The 20,008-nt window shown below is 38.5% G+C and overlaps 2 protein-coding genes across 2 annotated transcripts in view; both read right to left on the bottom strand.

The window, feature by feature from the left end:
• Positions 1-782: 782 nt before the first annotated feature.
• birc5.S (baculoviral IAP repeat-containing 5 S homeolog) lies at positions 783-4,814 on the bottom strand (the record flags this gene model as incomplete). The annotated part of the gene is given in 4 exon segments (NM_001087631.1): positions 783-1,140; positions 3,780-3,897; positions 4,343-4,452; positions 4,556-4,814. Coding segments are annotated over 4 exon segments (483 nt in total). The 3' UTR covers positions 783-1,023.
• Positions 4,815-17,686: 12,872 nt separating this feature from the next.
• LOC108709885 (rap guanine nucleotide exchange factor 3) overlaps positions 17,687-20,008 on the bottom strand; it is a 49,786-nt gene continuing 47,464 nt past the window's right edge. Inside the window, exons 26-27 of the mRNA XM_018250118.2 lie at positions 19,053-19,124; positions 17,687-18,206 (exon numbers count right to left, since the gene is read on the bottom strand). Coding sequence (XP_018105607.1) covers positions 18,076-18,206; positions 19,053-19,124 — 203 coding nt within the window. The 3' untranslated portion in view covers positions 17,687-18,075. The remainder of the gene's footprint in view (positions 18,207-19,052; positions 19,125-20,008) is intronic.

The following is a 20,008-nucleotide window of genomic DNA, read 5'->3' as shown; positions in this document are numbered from 1 at the left end:
GGCATTTTGTCGTCCAGCGTCGGATCCGACAGGTCGCACGGAAATCGTCCGTGTAGTGCTACCCTAATATGCGTTGGATTGAACAAACTACCCAAATGCAGGGGTCAATCTATAAGTAGCCACCCTGTAAACTTCATAACATCAGGACCAGAGAAGGAGTATACTCAGCCGCTGCTTTCCCTCTCCCAATTGTGCCCGGAGACACATACAGTAGACCCCTTGGACCTCCCTGACCCCCTTCTACCCCAGGTCTGCTGAATGGTAGTTGTGCCACTGTACCCAGGTTCCTGGAACTTAAAAACACGCAACAGTGAGTAGACAGAATTTTTAGGGCTGCTGTTGGAATTACATGCCATGATTTCATAGGGCAAATGACATTTATAAATTGAAAATAGCACTGAAATCATACAGGCGCTAAAAACCCCTAAATAAGGCTTTACCTGATAAAATAATTAACTCTAAGCAAGATGTTAAAATTTTTTTAGCTTTAAATGTTATACAAAGTAGTTCCAAGTCATCCCATGTTCTTTCTGCACTGTTGTAGCAGAAACAAACTTCAGCCAAGACACATGCACCCGATTCTGCATTTCCATGTGCAAGTTTGTATGATTTGTTTTTTCTATAACTGCTCAATACAATACCAGTCAGTAGCACAAAGTATGATTAAACTATCAATATGCTAAATCAAGAAACTGTGACATCTACTGTTCAAAGAATGGAAGTACAGTCTAACTTCAGACTTGGGAGAATATTTGTAGCAGAATTTAAACAGGACAAAAATGCAATATAATAAAATTTTATTTAATTTAAAAAGTATGAGAACATATAAAACCACAGCACACACTTCCAACATTTCTTAAAATAAATAGGTGGAAATTGGACTTTAAAAAAAGCATTTCAGCAACAGAGAAGGGTCAGCATCCATGTTACCAGACATCTGATGCTTTAGGCTTTACTAAAATTAATTGTGTTTGCCACCTCAGAAGCTTCTATCACACCCATGCTATTGGTCTTTGCTTGTATTCAGTGGTCAAGATCTATGGAGCAATGGTGTTGGTTGGAGAAGTATTCCAGCAGGCGCTTTGTAGCTGCAGTCATTTCTTCCTCGACGTACTGGAGAACGACAGTAGAAAACTTGCGCTGAAGGAAAGGCAAAAAAAAAAAAAACAACATTTGGTATCTTATTTGTCTTATCGATATTTTGAGTTATAAAACGGTTTTAGGATAGGATGAAGGGTATTTGCCGTGGACCATAGCATCACAGGGCCAACTTGGGAAGAACATTTTACAATAGTGATACAAAGTCTAGATAATTCCTCCACTATTGCTGGGGTGTAATCTGAACAACTGACATTGGAGGGGGGCAAGCAATGTCTTTAACTGTATTAAAAGGGACATAGAGTCAAGGAAGGAGGGGGTCATTCTTCCACTGTATAGAGCACTTGTAAGGCCCCATCTAGAATATGAATTATATTATATTAAATGCCGTACAGTTTTGGTCTCCATCACTCAAAACAGGACATTATTGTATTAGAGAGGATACAGAGAAGGGCAACTAAGCTGGTAAAAGGTATTGAAAATCTTAGCTATGAGGAAAGACTGGCCAAATTGGGGATGTTCACACTGGAGAAGAGGCGCTTAAGGGGTGATATGATAACTATGTATAAATATATAAGGGGATCAATCTCTCTAATGCTTTATTTACCAGTAGGTCTTTCCAGCTGACACAAGGTCACCCATACTGATTAGAAGAAAGAGGTTCCATCTAGATATTCGGAAGGGGTTTTTTACATTGAGAGCTGTGAAGATGTGGAATTCTCTCCCTGAATCAGTGGTACAGGCTGATACATTAGATAGCTTTAAGAAGGGGTTGGATGGCTTTTTAGCAAGTGAAGGAATACAGGGTTATGGAAGATAGCTCATAGTACAAGTTGATCCAGCAGGGCCTGAACTAGGGGTAGGCAGAAGAGGCACGTGCCTAGGGCGCAAAGGCAGAGGGGCGCCAGTCACGTACCTCTTCTGACGCCATCCCCTGCTCGGTCCCTTGTTCCCTCAACCTGCAGCGGTACTGAATAGTGAGTATTTGCATGCGCAATCACGGGTCCTTGGCTCTTTCGCGCATGCGCACTTACGCTGCCTCAGGTCTTTCGCGCATGCGCAGTCGCGCATCCTTGGCGAGAACAGTGGGGAGGCGACGAAGTCGGCTGGGTTGCCTGGGGCGCCCGGCCGACTTGGCCCGGCACTGTGATCCAGGGACTAACTTTTTTACAACCTGTCTCCGGCTTCACGATTTCATGGGTTCAGGCTTGTGCCAGCGGTTTTTGAAGTTCCCTGGTGTTTGACTCCCCTTGCTGAAGGTCTGGGGCGTGTGCACATGGGCCCCACGTTTACAGCAGTAAGCTTACACGGAATGCCTTTAAATGTAGCACATACTGGTTAAATAATTTGTCTAGTTTGATCCAGGGACTAGTCCAATTGCCAGTTTGGAGTCAGGAAGGAATTTTTTCCCCTCTGAGGCTTCAAATCTTTTTTTTTTAAACCTTCCTGGATCAACTAGCAGTTAGGTAGGTTATATATAGACCTAGAAGGTTGAACTTGATGGTCATGTCTTTTTTCAATCGAAATTACTATGTTACGATCCTTGAATTATCTATTACCATCGCCCCCTAGTGTGGAGTTTCAACATTAACATCAGAAACATTGGGGCTCATTAGTAACTTCACACAGAGCAGATTGGTTCGCACAGTGAATATATTTGCCCTGCGCATGGTTTCATTTATAAAGCTGAATAAGAGCAAAGAGAATTGGCAATTTTTTTTTTTTTTTTTACAATGCAAATGTCTATAAGAGCATTTTAAATGTCAAATATCGCAAATGGCATTTGAATTAAGCCACAACTTTGGTGGAGGAGAAAATATTGAAAAAAAGTTTTGCAGATTTAAGTTACTGTCAATACTATTTTCACGCACAACAACCTCGCACAGTGGGCACACTCACGCAAACACCCATCTCATTTACGAGCCATTTACAAAAATGTATTTACAATGCGAATTCGCAAAAAACAGAAAGAGGGGCAGTGCAATATATTAGCGTTCAGGAAAAAGCATGAGCAGTACAACCATTTGTTAATAAATATGTGCCACGGGAACTTTATAAATGACCCCCCATTGTCTTGAAACCTGCCCTAACAATGGCATAACATTTTTCTGAACCCTCGGGTGGGAGATTCTCAATCCCTCCTACCCATATCCCACTTAGGATACACACAGTAGACCCCATGACTGTCCTGGCCCCTTTCTCCACCGGGACTCCTATAGCCCCAAGGTCTATTGTATGGTAGTTGCGTCACTGTCCCCATAATCCCAGAAAATAAAAACACACAACACTAGACAGTATTTTGAGGGCTGCTGTTGGGATGATGAGCCATGATTTCCTAGGGCAAATAACGTACGACTATAAATTAAAGATAGCACTGAAAATATAGGGGATAAAAACCCAAAAGTAAAGCTTATAAATTAAATTCTCAGCCAATATCAAATTACAAATATTTGATGTTTAAAGTTTTTTGTTGGTGTAAACGCTATTCAAATAGCATCTTATGTCACCCCATGTTATTTTCTATAGTGTTGGTTCCGACTCATGAAACAATGTAGCAGAAACCAGCTTTGTTCCAGCCAAGACTAACGCCAATACTTTGCATGCGTCTCCAAAGGTCTGCCATCATCTGGCTTCCGCTACATATTTTAGAGGCCCTATTGTTCGCAGTAGCTCTTACTTACATAGAAACTCTTGATCCGATCACCTTCCAGCCGCAGAAACCCCTCCATTGTGAGGTCATTGGCACACTTTGTCAGGGAGAGGAAACCACAGTTGGCAGAACGCTTGGAATGTTCAGTCCTTCAAGGAAATAAAACAAACGTCAAAACAGTGTAAAGAAACACATTCCCCATTATCTCTTCTCCCTTTTACATGCCACATGCTCCAGATTCTACAATTCCCAGCCCCAGTTTGTCCACGATAGAGTTTAAAGCTGTGAAATCAGAAATCGGTTATTGTATCCCCCACAATAAAATTTTCTACATTATTATTTTATCCCATTATGACAGTGTCCTTTCAAGGGCACATATAGACAATGGAAATAAATTGTAACAAGGGGGCATAGGCGTTGGGGCATTTGCCATAGAAATCCCCCCCCCCTCCTGAAGTCTCAGTTTACATATTCAGTATAAAGATGAGGAAGTCTGACAGCAGGTACTGGATTGGCCTTATATAACTTTCTATGGAGCACTAAAACTCCTCTACTCCCAAATGGGCCTTGGCTTCACTTCTACAATAAACTCACCAAGGGTCATCATCTGGCTCCCAGCCCTCCAGCTCCTTCAAGCAGAAAAAACAGCAAGCAACATCGGGTTCATTCTCAGTGGGGCAGTGAACAAAGCCAGCTTTAGCCATCTAAGGGGGCAATAGGCAGACAAGTGAGGAGTTTAGGGACATGACATGGAGAGCTCCCCTTAGAGGCAGAAATCCCTCAGTTTTATGTATAGTTTCTACTTACACTTTCTGGGGTGCACTTGCAGTTTTCAGTAAAGGGCCAGTCTGCGAATGTTGCAAGGCGGGCGTCATAATCATACATATTCTTAAAATCCTGCAGGCGTTGCACTGCTTGCACAAACCTGTTCTTGGCAGAGTACATTTCTTTTGGTTTTGTTTTTTTTTAAACCACCCCCAAGAGAATGCACAGCTCCCCTTGCTACAGATATATCACTGCACAGAGAAAAGATGTTAACTAGCTGCACCTAAATCACTTCTGCTGCATTAACCCCTTCCCCTCCAAACTGTGGCTGTGTGTATAATTTCTGGGCTGTGGGAGTGTATATAGTAGCATTCCCCTTTAAACTGGGCCACTGATGGAAAATGGGTTGTGAAGGGCTGAAATCAAATCACTGCAGTCACGCACATTGGGGGGTGTTTCCTAAAAGTGGCATTAGGGATCTCACACCCTTTAGGGAACACACTTATAAATGCCCCTGTGTGAGAGTTCACCTTCAGTTAACTTTTAGAATGTTATATAGGGATATACTGAATCCACTATTTGGGACTCGGCCGAATACCAAACCGAATCCTAATTTGCATATACAAAAGGAAAGGAAAAAGTGGAAACAGTTCTGATTTCCCTACCCACCCCTAATTTACATATGCAATTTAGGATTCGGATTCAGTTCGGCCAGGCCAAAGAATTCGTCTGAATCCGAATCCGGCAGAATAAGGCTGAATCCCGAACCGAATCCTTGACACGGTGCATCCCTAATGTTATAGAATGGTCAGTTATTAACAACTTTAATGTTTGCCTTAATTTTTTTTTGTTTATTTGTTTTCCTCTTCTGATTCTTTCCAGCTTTCACAAGGGGAAGGGGGTCACTGACCCTTACAACCAAAAAAAAGACTGCTATTTGAGGCTACAGTTTCATTGTTGTTTTTATTATTTTTCTTTCTATTAAGACCATCTCCTATTCATATTTCACTTTCTTATTCAAACCGCTGCTTGTTTGCTAGGGTCTGAGTTACAAGATGAAATTCCAAACTGGAGAGCTAAAGAATATTAAGCTAAAATGTATAAAATGTAATAACCACAAATAATAAAAAATGAAGACCAAGTGAAAACTGTTTCAGAATAGCACTCTTTCCAGCATAAATTAATCATTGGAAAAAATGTAATGCGTCTATTCCTGCGCTCCCCTGCAGCTGAACGCAGAAAACGGAACGCAGGGGAGCGCAGGTAAAAACGCTCATCTGTAAGAGCCCTAAGGGCCTAATTACAATGTATCTCAGTTTTACTTTGTCACAGTTTAATAATTAAAGTGCTCCCCATTCATAGCTAGATGGCCGACCGCTGAATCAGGCAGTTTGACACTGTACTGGGTCCTGATTGATTTCTCCTCAATTGTCTTTAGGTCCCCAATTACCAGGCAATCATTTATCTGCAAGATGTGTGTCCTGTAAGCAAGCACTGGCAATAAAAGACAAATGATTTAATATGCGTGTCTATTCTTGATAAAGGTTTTGATGTCATGCCAACTTCTTGTACAATGATTTATGGCTGAGGAAACGCAGGTCTGAGCTTGAGCCAGACAGTCTCATAATGAAGAGAAACCGTTATTAATAACCCTAACACTGGGGGTGATAAAGAAGGTTATTGTTCCATATCTGATTTCAGTTTATGTGTTCACAGAAATGCAATAGTCTTAAAAATAATTCTCCTATAAAAAAATATAGGAATAAAAAAAAGGAGTAACAGACTCCAGCAACTCCATTAATGGGGGTGGTTCAACTTTAAATTAACTTTTGCTATGAAGTAGAGAGTGATATTCTGAAACTATTTGCAATTAGTTTTAATTTTGTGATTTTTGAATTATTTAGCTTTTTTCTTGGGTCTAAATTGGGTCTAAATTCCCCTAGCAACCATACACTGATTTGAATAAGAGACTGGAACATGAATAAGATAAGTGATGCACCTTCCCAGTATCAAAATGGAAATCATTATATATATATATATTTTTTTTTTTTTAAACTGGCACAAAATAATGAACCCCGAGAACAGTGATTCCCAACCAGTGGCTCATGAGAAACATGTTGCTACCAGTGGCCTCAAAGGTGCTTATTTTTTAATTATTGACTTGTTGGCAAGTTTTGGTTGCATAAAAACCATATGTACTGCCAAACAGAGCCTCCTGTAGACTTCCAGTCCACATAGGACCTACCAATAGCCAACCACAGCCCATTTTTGGAACCAGGTCCGGACTGAGAATTAAAATAGGCCCTGGCATTTCAGGTACACAGAGGCCCAATCAGCCCATAAAGAGGCCCAAACAGCTCCAACCAGCCCACTAAATAGTGACTTTCTATGGGACCTTATAGCAGCCCCTCTGGCATTTGCCAGAACCCACAGATTGCCAGTCCAGGCCTGTTTGGAACCCTAGGAACTTGGATGGTTATGTTGCTCTCCAACTTTTTTTACATTTGAATGTAGCTCACGGGTAAAAAAAAAAGGGTCGGGATCCCTGCCCTAGATTTTTTTGGATTACAAAATATACAAACAAAATATACATATTCTGTTATTTTAAATGACTGAGAATGTTGAGCTGAGATTGAAAGATTACTTTACTCAGGGATGGATTAATGTAAAAACTCCCCAAGGATGTAGCCTAATTGTCCAGTTTGATGAGGGCCCATCTAGCTGTTTTCATTTATTACTTCAATTTTATTTCCTTTTAATATCTAATTTTATTTCTGCTGCGGGTTATAGTCTTGTGCATTTGCTGGGTGAAGCAGACAAGTAAGGCATCGTCACTGACTTGTGCCGAACCCAACCTGGCGTAGAGAACTCCTGAGCACACATGCCTGGATCTCCAGCAGTAGCCTAGAAAGGGGGAGTCTGTGTGAATGTAGCTTAGGTGTCCCACGTTATTATTCCATCACTGACTATACCCGATAATACAATATTAACTCTAACATAGGAGCAGCACATACTCTATAACCCAAGCTATTAGTTTTGGGCTGGTGTCAGTTTTCATAGCACTCAATTATTGTACTTTGCAGTCTGTGCTGAGAATCATGTACAAGCTATTTAGCATATGGCTTAAAATCAGACCTTCTTTAACAATCTTATATGGGCAAAAGAAGGGAAACCTGACCCACAAATGAGCCATCTGGAGCAATGGGAAGCCCTTAGGGCTAATGGTCTTTACTTCTATTCCTCAGTTCCTGTGGGGCTAAATGAGCACAAGCCACTTACTTGGAGACTTTCTGTTATTTAATACATTTACTGTCCTGGGTGCAGAAGGGTCCAGTGCCTTGATGCACAGTATCAAACAGAAGAGTGTGTTCTCTATTATGTGCAATGAAAAGAGCAGGTTTTACATCCCAACGAGCAGAACTATGCAACTGATCTCCCTGAGGGGCCAGAAAGAACCGATAAGAAATCTGCATTTGGAACGTAAATGATTCCTTGACTCTGCTATATATACAGTTGTTTGGGAAAAGGCTTGTGTTTTTGCACCTGTATTTTGGAAGGTAAAGCCATATGGGAAATAACTATATAGCTGTGGCGTGTGCCTCCACAAATGTAATCCAAAAATCAAAGTCCTTCACAGTAGTCTAATCCCAAGCAGACCCCCCAGTCCAATTTATTCCATATATTTGAATAAAATCAAACAAAAAATGAAAACAGGATAGACTTAGGGGCAGATTTACATATGGTCGAATATCGAGGGTTAATTAACCCTCGATATTCGACTGCCGAAGGTAAATCCTTCGACTTCGAAGGATTTACTGCAATTCGTTCGATCGAACGATCGAAGGAAAAATCGTTAGATTCGAAGGATTTTAATCCATCGATCGAACGTTTTTTCTTTGAACAAAAAAAGCTTGGAAAGCCTATGGGGACCTTCCCCATAGGCTAACATTGAGGTTCGGTAGGTTTTAGATGGTGAACTAGGGGGTCGAAGTTTTTTTTAAAGAGACAGTACTTTGACTATCGAATGGTCGAATAGTCGAATGATTTTTAGTTTGAATAGTTTGATTCGAAGTCGAAGTCGTCCATGGTCGAAGTAGCCAAAAAACATTCGAAATTCAACGTTTTTTTTATTCTATTCCTTCACTCGAACTGAGTAAATGGGCCCCTTACTGTTAGTGGAAAAAGAAGCCCAGATGATATATAAAAGGTAGAAAATTCTTTATTAGAACATATTCAAGTTTGATGCGTTTCGTGCCAGGCCCACATTTGGCACAAAACGTGTCAGGCTTGAATATGTCCTAATAAAGATGTTTCTATTTTTTATATATCATCTGGGCTTCTTTTTCCACTAACAGTAAGTCTATCATGTTTTTCTTTTTTTGTTTAAAGCCATGTGGGACTGCTAAGAAAAGGTTTATACAATGCTTTCTACTTTTTCTACTTCAAAAGGAGTAACCTTGCTTAGCTTAAGGAGAAATTAATCTCTAGTAACATAGTGACAAAATAAGTTAGGTTAAAAAAAGACACACGTCCATCAAGTTCAACCTTTTAATTCTATAGGTAACCTACCTAACTGCTAGTTGATTCAGAAACTACAATCCAGAATCTCTGTTTCCATGGGCTATTCTGTATGGTATATTACAGTATACATTATATTTTCGTTTATTTATATTAGTGGGAATTGCCAATTTGGTTCTAGACAGAGAGATAATGAAATATACTTTTGGCAATCCACATAGTGGCAACCAAATAGCCAATCCCCAGGCCCAGAACTAGGGGTAGGCAAAGAGGCACCTACATAGGACACAACAAAGGGGGTGGCACTAAGAAGGTAACTTTTGAAGAGTCTTCTGCTTACCCCTAGTCCCGGTTCGTTTGCTCCCTCTGCTCCGCTATCCCTTCTGCTCAACATCACTGGGGGGGAACAAAGTTGCCAACTGGGCTGCCTAGGGCGTCCATTGGCTTGGCCCACCCCTGCCATCACAGCCCTTATTTGGCACCCCCAGGACGTATGACTAATTAGTTCCATCATATACCAAACAGATGCACCAAAATCAATACATAATGTTGAATGCATTAAGCATCCATCCAGCATTAACATTTCATATGTTTACAGCTTAATACTTCCTTTTTGCAAGAACCACACAGTGTGTGATGGGAAACATGCATACTGCCACTGCATACTTATAGTTAATTTGGTTTGAAAAAAGACCATAGTCTATCAAGTTCATCCTCTACAAATGAACCCCACTGCACATATATACACTTACCGGTACGTATAATATACTGGATACATACAGTGATACATATTTTGCATGCATTTGCCATAGGGTGCAGCCTTTATGCCTTTCATCATTTCATCATTCTACTAATGCAGAAAACCATCACCAAGGAAGATTTCTTTCTGCATTCAACTTTGCTGTCTGCTCTGGAGGATACAGAGTGTTTGGAAGTTACACACTGAACATGCTATGAATGGAAGTTCTATACATCTAATGGGAAATGTTGCTGAATTCTGCATTTGTGGTGTATTGTATGTGATCTTGTGTATAACACCGCCCTCCATACAGGTGTGCACAATACTTAATGTATATCCCTCTACCTCAGAGTCATATATAATGCCAGGTGAGCTTTATCACATTTTATCCAGATGTGAAGGCAGGGGATGATGAGGAAGAATCTACTTCCCAAATATAGCCTGCCCTTCTGCATGTGTGCTGGAAGCAGCTCAGCATAAAATATTCTAATCCTCTAGGCCTCTGCTTCTTGATATTTATTTTTTTTATACTTGCAATTTTTATTATGCTTTCAGATTACAAGTAATATACATTTTGTAATCATTTTTAAAATCAAAATAAAGAACAATTAAAAGAGATAGAAAAAAATAGAGATAGAAAGAATTCAAGAAGAAAAGTAAGGATTGAGAAAAAGAGGAAAGGGATCTTTTGTCTGCTGAAATCTATGTTTTAATTACTTCTTTATTAGTTCAATTGATTGCTTTGTTTTCCTTGCAATAGTTGGTGAAGTATTTTTTGTTTAGCTTGTGAATGGATATGTATATTTGCCAGCACTATTTTCTCATATGATAGATTGGAGTCTATCAAAGTGCTTCATTCATCCAGATATAGTAGCAGATATAATTGTTGTAACTCTTTAAATGATTTCATTGTTGTTTGGTTTAAAAGATGAGCAATAGTCGTTAATCCTTTTGATTCCCAATTATTTATTTTAAGATCTAGTATCTTTGTTTCTAGTATATTAATTGGAGTATTCCTTGCTGGAAATGTATGGATTTGGGGTTCAATGTGAATTTGATTTCACAGCTTCAATGCAGTACTCATTGTGTGTTGTTTCGGTATATATTTAAGTGGTTCACCTGACCACATGATTTGCTGTAATGTTTGTGGGTATATTGCTTGTTGTTCAATATATAGCCAATGTTTTTGGTATGTGGGAAGGTTCCACTGTATCATTTGATCCATTATTGCTGCTTTGTAGTAATTTTCAATATTGGGTACTCAAAATCCCCCAGCTTCTATGCTTTACATTAAATATTTGCATTTAATTCTAGTTTTTTTGCCACCCCAAATAAATGTTCTGAATAAATAAGGCACTTTTGGTAGTGCCATAATTTTCACTGTTGCCATTCTGCCTATCCATGAAATACATAATGGCCTCCATTTCATTGGGCTTGAATGTCATTAAGTACTTTGGGGTAGTTAATATTGTAAGTATCATTGATTGACCCTAATTCAATCCCCAAATACTTTATTGCACATTGTGACCATTGAAATGGTACATATTCTGTAAATCGATTTGGTTATGTTTAATTTATAATAAGAGATCATATTATCCATTGATATTTGAAATATCACCTCTAGTGATTTTTTAGGATTGGTCAGGGATAATAGAATGTCATTTGCGAACAATGCCAACTTGAATTCTGCAGTACCCACTTTAATTCCAGTTATTTCTTGAGAGTCTCGGATAGTTTTAGCAAGTGGTTCTAGAGTAAAGCTGGCCATAGAAGCAAAGATCCGATCGTACGAATCATTGTAAGATCGGACTTTCCCATCTCCCGACCTGCCACTAACCATTCCAATTAAATAAAGTACAAAAGAATAGATCAGCTGATGTTCTGCCCCTGAAACCAATCATACGAAAGTTATGTCCGACCAAAGTTAGTGACAGTCTCCCTCTGAAAATAGTACAATCGGCAATACTTTTAACCTGTCCAATCGACCAAAAGACTGATCTCCGCCGGACAAAATATGTGGACTCTCCACACACGGTCCGAAAATGGTAAGAATCCTCGATTCGTACGTCAGATCTGTGCGTCTATGGCCAGCTTTAGATTGTAATTGAGAGGAGATAATGGACAGCCTTGTCTGGTACCGTTAGTTATGTAAAATAGGTCTAACAGAAATCCCATATTTGTAACTTGAGCTGATGGTGATGTATAAAGTGCCATTATTCCGTGGAGTATGTCAACTTGAAAACCAAATGCTTTAAGGGCTTCTGTCATATATTGTCAATGGACTCTGTCAAACTCTTTTTCAGCGTCGAGTGCCAAGATTGTAGTTGGAGTCTTCTGCCTGGTGACAATTTCTATCAAATTTAATATTTTCCTTGTGTTATCTGATCCTTGCCTGCCTTTAGTGAAACCTGTTTGATCTTGATGTATTAGTATTGGTACATTTTCTTCCAATCTATTTGCGATAGTTTTAGCATATCATTTTAAGTTGCTGTTAAGAACAGAAATTGGTCTGAAGTTAGGACATTGATAATTTTCCTGGTTTAGGTATCATAATTATACTAGCTTTAGGCATTTCTTTCGGAAAATTTCCTTGTTGGAGAATGAAATTAAAGAGAGATATAAGATGGCTTCTTGATATTTATATGTTAAAGGAGGTTGTTCACCTTTGAGTTAAAGTTTAGTATGTTGTAGAGGGTGATATACTGAGACAATTTGCAATTGGTTTTCAGTTTTTTTATTATTTGTAGTTTCTGAGTTATTTAACTTTTTATTCAGCAGCTCTTCAGTTTGCAATTGCGGCAATCTGGTTGCTATGGTCCAAAATTACCCCAGCAACCATGCATTGATTTGAATAAGAGACTGGAATACGAGAGGCCTGAACAGAAAGACGAATAATAAAAAGGAAGCAATAACAATAAGCATGTAGCCTTACAGAGAATTTGTTTTTTAGATGGGGTCAGTGACCCTCATTTGAAAGCTGGAAAGTCAGAAGAAAAGGCAAATAATTAAAAACATGAATAAATAATGAAGACCAATTGAAAAGTTGGGCCATTCTATAAAATACTAAAAGTTAACTGGAAGGTGAACCACCCCTTTAGATGCCAGTAAACAGATACATTTAAAGGGAAACAATACCCCTGAGCATTGCACATCTCTTTAAAAATATATTGCATGAAATGACAGTATATTTTAATAAAAAATAGACCTTTATAGTAGTATGTACTGCTGAATAATTCTACATAGCAAAACTGCAATTTTAATAACTCTGGGCCACCTCTTCCTCCTTGTACTCACTGTGCCCACACACAAACCAAGGGCACACATACATGTTAGGTTACATCAGCCACAAAGTAGTATTAAGCTGGGGTTAAGACTGACAGCATCAAAATTATTTTGTTAAGCTCTTCATGACCGTAAATTTGGAAGAGGATCCTAGTATCTATTATAATAAGGAATCTCAACAGCCTGGCACAAGAGCATTTATGGTTTTGAATATTCTTTTTAATTTCTGTCTTTATCCAGTCTGGAAATGAATTTAGCCATTAAGTGCAATGAGATAATAAAATAATTTTCTTTTTGTCTTATGGATCCAGGTCATCACACTCAATATCTCCTGGCCATTCACATCTGCATAATTCTGCTGCTTGTTGCCTTGTCTAATCTACTCGTCTGCAACTGGAGGTAAATTTAAAGGGATTATTATTAGTGTCTTATTGATATATTGAATCTAACTATGCCTTTCTTCAGGCTATTTTGATAAAGGACAGCTAAGCCTACAATGCAGATACTCAATATTACATTTCAGTAACTTTTACAAATCTGTATATGCAACTTCTCAATCAATTGCCCTCTTGCTTCTTTCTTACACTGCATCATTAAAGGTGCCTTTTCTGTATGGCTTTTCAACCTATACAGAAGCATTTCATAGTAGCTGTCTTCAGAAAAAAGTCTAATGCATCTAAAGGTGGTCATACATGTAAAGATCAACCTCACCAAACGAGCGCATCTTTTATTGCTGTTCCCACCTTGAGGTGAGGGGTTTGGCCCTTGGCCCAACAATCAGATCATAACTGACATTAATGCAGACAATCAGGAAAAAGGCCACATAAATACACAGATGCAACCCTCAAAGGAAAAATCAAACATGCCCGATGGATATCCCGACAATTTTCATCTAGATAATTGTTGGACAAGCTGTTAACTGGCATCATACATGGGTCAATAAGCTGCTCAAACTTTATCTGCTGTGTATAACCACCTTTACTTCTTTTTATGATATAATTTCAGATATATTTTTTCCGATGATGCTTAAAACTATTAATAGTGGCTCTTTGACATATAAAGCAATTGGTAGGGGTCATTTACTTCTTTTAAATCCAACCGTCTTCCTATTTTATCTTGACAGGAGGAAATGCTTAACCAGAAACCAAAAAGACTGGTCAGAGATCAAGCAACTTCCACGACAAGTTTTACCTTACATGTGCAAGACCTAAATCCTCTCATTTATGATGGTCAGAAAAATTCCTTTCCTCGTATGGTGGACCAGTTGTCAAAAATCCTCCCCCGCGTCCTCCTTATTGTCCCTAGATGGCCAATCTCTTAGTGTGAATGAAGACTTTTGTTTGAACACTTCAGACCCTACTGCAGGAGAAAAAAGGGAGGTGATCCAATGATCATCAGTTCTTCACTGTTTAATGCCATCAGGAGCATCAGTGCTTAGTAGCTTACTAGATAACTCCTTGTTTAGCCTCAATGGCAAAAGACACAGCTCTTCTTTAAAAAGTGGACTAGACCCAGAAACTTGAATGATTCCCCTGGAGTCACCAGTCAAGGAAACCTCCTCTTCAGTTGCTGCTCAGTTTAGGGCACTCAGTCTCCCCAGAGACTTGGACTGCAGTACACTTCTGTGTGACAACTCTGCTGACCTGCAGTTTACATGGGATAACCTTGGGCTCTCCAATGTAAGTCATCCTGCAGGACACAAAGATTCCTTTTATGTGCTGGGCACTTTAGAACGGAATGGTTCTGAAGACTCTAAGAAGCAAGATTTTCTTCAGCTACGTAAACCTTTTCCTATTCAACCAATGGCGTGGTTTGTGTCTTTTTGAAACTGACTTTTTTCTGGAGGTTTTCTGGTTGGAATGGTAAACATAAATAATGTGACCAGCTTGGATTCTGGGGTGGATATCATTGAGATCCAGTGAGGCAGGAACACGACGGACTGTTTAATAGTTCAGACAGAGTGGCTAGTTGTACAATGAGGCAAAAACCACAAACAATGGATGGCAATACATAAATAAATGTACATGTCAATGAACCTCTAGGAGACAAAGAAGTTCACGTCTCCTAAAGGCTGCTAGGAAGCTAAACAGGGAATGCAGTGGCAAAAGAGGGAAGACAGACCTTTAATTGACATCAGCTAAAGGTTTTAGTTCCTATAAAAATGCTTTGCCTGGATTTAATTAAAATACTTTATTTATATTTAAGTATGGGTTTTTTTTACAGGCCATAACTTCAACACTTCTGGATATTTTATATATTTGAATGATCCACGGCTCTGTGTACAATCGAACTATCAAATAGGGTAGCTTTTCTAGAGACAGGCAAAGTATCCTTAACATAGTTGGATTAAACCCAAAGATAAGACATATTCATGTTTACCCATTGAATACTTCACCAATAAACAAATGGTCAAATGTTAACAGAGCCACCATTGGTATACACAGAACCATAATTGAATAGAGACCACCTCTTATAGAATTGGCATTCAGTGAAGTATTCCATTATTATGGAGAACAGGATGCAGGGATGTATTATGACTTTATACTATTTAACAGTTTGGTTCAAAGAAATTGCTTTAACCAACACACTTCTTAATGTTTTACAAATACTTGTCTAGTATGCTGTGTATGTTATTTATAAATACATTTTTAACATTGACATATCTCACATTGTTTTTGAAGTCCCACCGGTCACGTGGGAGGCTGTAGAAATCCCTGTAGATTTCCAGCATAGTGCATATTACGTTCTGCATGTCACTTTCAGGTGTTCCATTTACAACTTTCTCAAAGTATTAGCCAATCTCTACAGAGTAATATTTACTACTCCATCAGTTACATAGCATGATAATGCAAGGGCATTAAACTGAGTGAGAGTTGCAAACACATTCCACACTTAACAAATATGCATAAAAACAAAAAGGCATAACTGTCCCCCCTCCCTTAAAAAAGTTTCCATGTAACTACTGGCAACTACTAGATACCCTATAATCTTAATGGAATAAGCAGTGACCCAAACACCAAGCAGTGGTGGGGAGGAACAGGATTTCGGAAATGCTACTTGTTGGTGGCAGATGAGTTATACAGGCATGGGATCTATTATCAAAAACCAGTTATCCAGAATGCTCCAAATAACGGAAAGGCTGTCTCCCATTTATCCAAATAATCTAAATTTTAAATGATTTCCCCTTTTCTCTATAATATAAAAACAAACTAAGAAATAATTAATCCTTATTAGAAGCAAAACTAGCCTTTTGGGTTTAATTAATGTTGACATGATTTTCTGGTAGACATAAGATATGAAGATCCAAATTACTGAAAGATCCATTATCCGGAAAGCCTCGGGTCCCAAGCATTCTGAATATTAGGTCCCATACCTGTAGCATGCAAGTAAGGCTTTCATGGTAAATTGTGCCTCAAACCTATAGTTCCAGATGTGCTTTTTTTACTTCAATAGATTATGCGTTATAGGTGAGTGTTCATTGCATTGTTGACATGCGATAAAAAATTTAATCTGGCCCAGTATCTTGGATAGTTTTGTGGACAATGAGCCAATATGCTAATCCTGATTTGCATAGTTGGTACAGCATAGCTATGTAAAGAATCCAGAAATTTTAGATTCTGCTAAAAACGAAACCAAATCTAAACCCTTAGGCTGATATTCACCGCTGAACACAATTCACAAAAATCATCTGCACAAAGGCAAGAAATTGTTCACCATTATGGATATAACTGGATACTGAGGATTCTAAGGAATTAGCATTTTGGGAGAGTGTTCTGAGCTAAATTTGGCACATTACTAGGTAGTACAGGTACAGCACAACTTGTGTTTGGCAAATCTCTGGTACAGTATATAATTCCTTTTGGGAAATGAGGATTATATTTATGTATCCGTTCAAAGTAATCTTAATGTAGTTCCTAAATGTACGTATATCGCATTGCATGTCTGCTAATCAGAGATTCAGATCTTTAGACTGATGGCACAAAGGGGTCTTTTCATCTTGCTGAAATGCACCCAAAACTGCCACCTTCCATTGACCAGCACTAGTCATTTTTCAGCACTAAAAGACTCACTATAGCATTATTAGGAACTTTATCTGATAGGGACCTCTCAAGCATCCAAACTGGCATGAGATACTGCAGTACTTCCATAAAGTCTGGAGGAAGCATTCTTATCTTTTACACAGTACATATACAAAATAGTGGCTTTATACAGGTAGATTACATCTTCTGCATGGGCCCATATGTCTTTCTGGTAAACGTGAAGTTAATGGTAACTTATTTTAAAAAATATATATATATATATCTTCTTTACACAAAATATATACATTCTACACAGTTAATTAGTTTAACAGGGTAAAGGATAATTCTTGTTTATGAAGTTTTTGTCCAACCATTAAACAAGTAGGGTATTGTATTTTTAAAATCCAAGCACATTCCTTGGCTGTTCTTCAATTGTCTCACTGTTCAAGTTGCTCTTTAGGAAAGTCCTCCCTGAAAGATCTGAATTACTTCATGTAGATCTAGGCAATTGTCATTGTCCAACCATAATATACATTTAATGAACTGATCCTCTCACATAACTAATCCAAAATGCTTTGGAAACTGAATTCAGTTGATCAGCTTTGAAAATTGTGAGCGTCAAACCTTTATTAAATGTCTGCCACACATTCAAAAGATTTTAGTACAGTGATAGACAAAGTTCCGACATCCCTTAGCTGAAGAAACCTTTATTTGCATCAGAGAATGGAAGACGTTGCTCAGGTTCTACCTGAAGGCGCTTTAAGCAGCAAGAAACATTTCAGTTTAGTGGTAGCCTGTTAATGTTTTGTTGGCAGTCTGTTTTCCATACAGTAAAAATTCCCAATGCCTGAGAAAAACCATAAAAAATACTGCTGGGAAAAATTTAGAAATCACAATCCAAGAGCTGGAGTGCCGATAAAAGTGTTCTGCTAATCTTGACCCTGATACAGGGACGGGGTTGCAGTTTTTTCTTACTTCAAATCTGTCTTGCTCTTATATAATGATCATGCAGAAGAAGCAGGCTCCAGGCTACGGGACAACTCCATCAGTTTCTTCTGATTATCAATCACCTTCATATGCTGAATGTAAGCCCATGTTGTAGCTGGGTTTCTTAGGGTCATCGAGTGTTCTGAACCTGTTAAAACCATGAAAAGCACATTAAAAAAAGATACACTGCTTTGCTTTTATTCTGCACACTTCCAGAAGACCAGCCTATAGATGTGTAGACCAAATCAGAGCTGATTGATGGCCCTGTTTATGTTCTTGTTGGCCTAGTTAGTTTTCTTAGGTTCAAGAAATCATTCATGGTCTTCCCATGCACTTTACTTCACATATCAGTCTATCTAATAAAAAGGCCTATGCATAATTAAATCGATTTATGAGCAGCTTCCCTAAATCTACATATAAAGTCACAGTAAAAAGAAGAATCTGCAACAAATGACATGAGCTTCGGGGGTGGGAAGTAAATGAATGGAGGTAAATGAATCGTACTGATTACAAGCATCCAAAAATGTATATATAAATATAACATAAGATGGGTGACTAAAGTTAACAAAGGACAGTGAAAATTGTGGACATGAAGAAAGGCTGGTTGACAAGGAGAAGATGTGCTTCTGGAAGGAGATTATCACAATATACAGTATAAATAAATATATATAAGAGGACCCTACAATAAACTCTATGGTGCCTTAGTCACTATTAGATCATTCCAGGGGACATAAGAACATTCCTGTGGAATACAAGAATATCTTTTTTTTACAGTGATGCCAGAAATGGTATTAATACTACTCCACTACTCTTCTTTTAATACTACTACTTGATTTTGATCCATGAACTATAAATAAATAAGGATTTGCTCTTTTCGTCACTTTTTTTCAACTGGATCAGCAAGAAAAGGTCCACAAAGTCCACAAAATTCCTTAAAAATCACCCATGTAATGAAACGTTGTAACAAAAGCAGTTAAATACAGGTTGCGCTTACATGCAGATATCCGGGCAGCACTAGGATCCTCAAGGATGTATACAGGCCGAGTTCTTAAAGGTGATAGAGGAACTGGGAAAAAGCATTAGGTCATTATAAACTGTCCTCCGCTAAACTGGGAAAGATTATTAACAGAATTTACCATCACTAATAACACAACTTGTTGTAGATAACAAGAAAAACATCACTGCTCAACTAAACTTTTAGAGGAATGTATATCATCTTTTATGTCAAACTGGGATGCCAGGGGCCCACCAGAGACCTTAGGCTGAGGGCCCACTTTCCAAACTATTACATCAGCCCCTTTTTTCTCCTAGTCTCTACATAATATACTCTATTCTTCCATTATTAAGCCTCTTTTTCTCACAAAGAAATAGGTAATGACCATGAAATAGGCCAAATGTTTAGCAGCAAGAAGCCCATTGACATCTGGGCCCACCGGGAGTTTTCCTGGTATCCCGCTAGGCCAGTCTGACACTACATCTTTAGATATACAGTTGTGTTCAGAATAATAGCAGTCAACATCATTAACCTGATCAATCACTGTTTTTGGATGAAATTATATTTCTACATGGTAAAACATTTACTAGTAGGTGTAGTAGAGTAATAGAAAACCAACAGACCTAACAGTCATGACATGCATGCTGCTGATTCTGTGTCATTGAATCATTAATTGAGGCTTGTTCCAAATAATAGAAGTGTGGAGTTCAATTAGTGAGCTCATTCATTCTGTGAAAAAACAAGTGTGAAATACGGCCCTTAGTTAAGGAAGGAAGGAGCAATGTTGTGCATGCAGGTTATAATGTATTTCTCTCTGAAAATATGAGTAAATGGTTTGTTCCAGACACTGTTCAGAAAAACAGCGTACTTTGATTAAAAAGTTGATTGGAGAGGGAAAACATATAAAGAAGTGCAGAAAATGATAGGCTGCTCAACTAAAATGCTTTAAAATGGCA

Source organism: Xenopus laevis, chromosome 2S (genome assembly GCF_017654675.1).
Source record: "Xenopus laevis strain J_2021 chromosome 2S, Xenopus_laevis_v10.1, whole genome shotgun sequence".
NCBI lineage: Eukaryota > Metazoa > Chordata > Amphibia > Anura > Pipidae > Xenopus > Xenopus laevis.
Note: the sequence above shows the minus strand (reverse complement) of the source record. Positions and strands in the feature narration are given on the sequence as shown.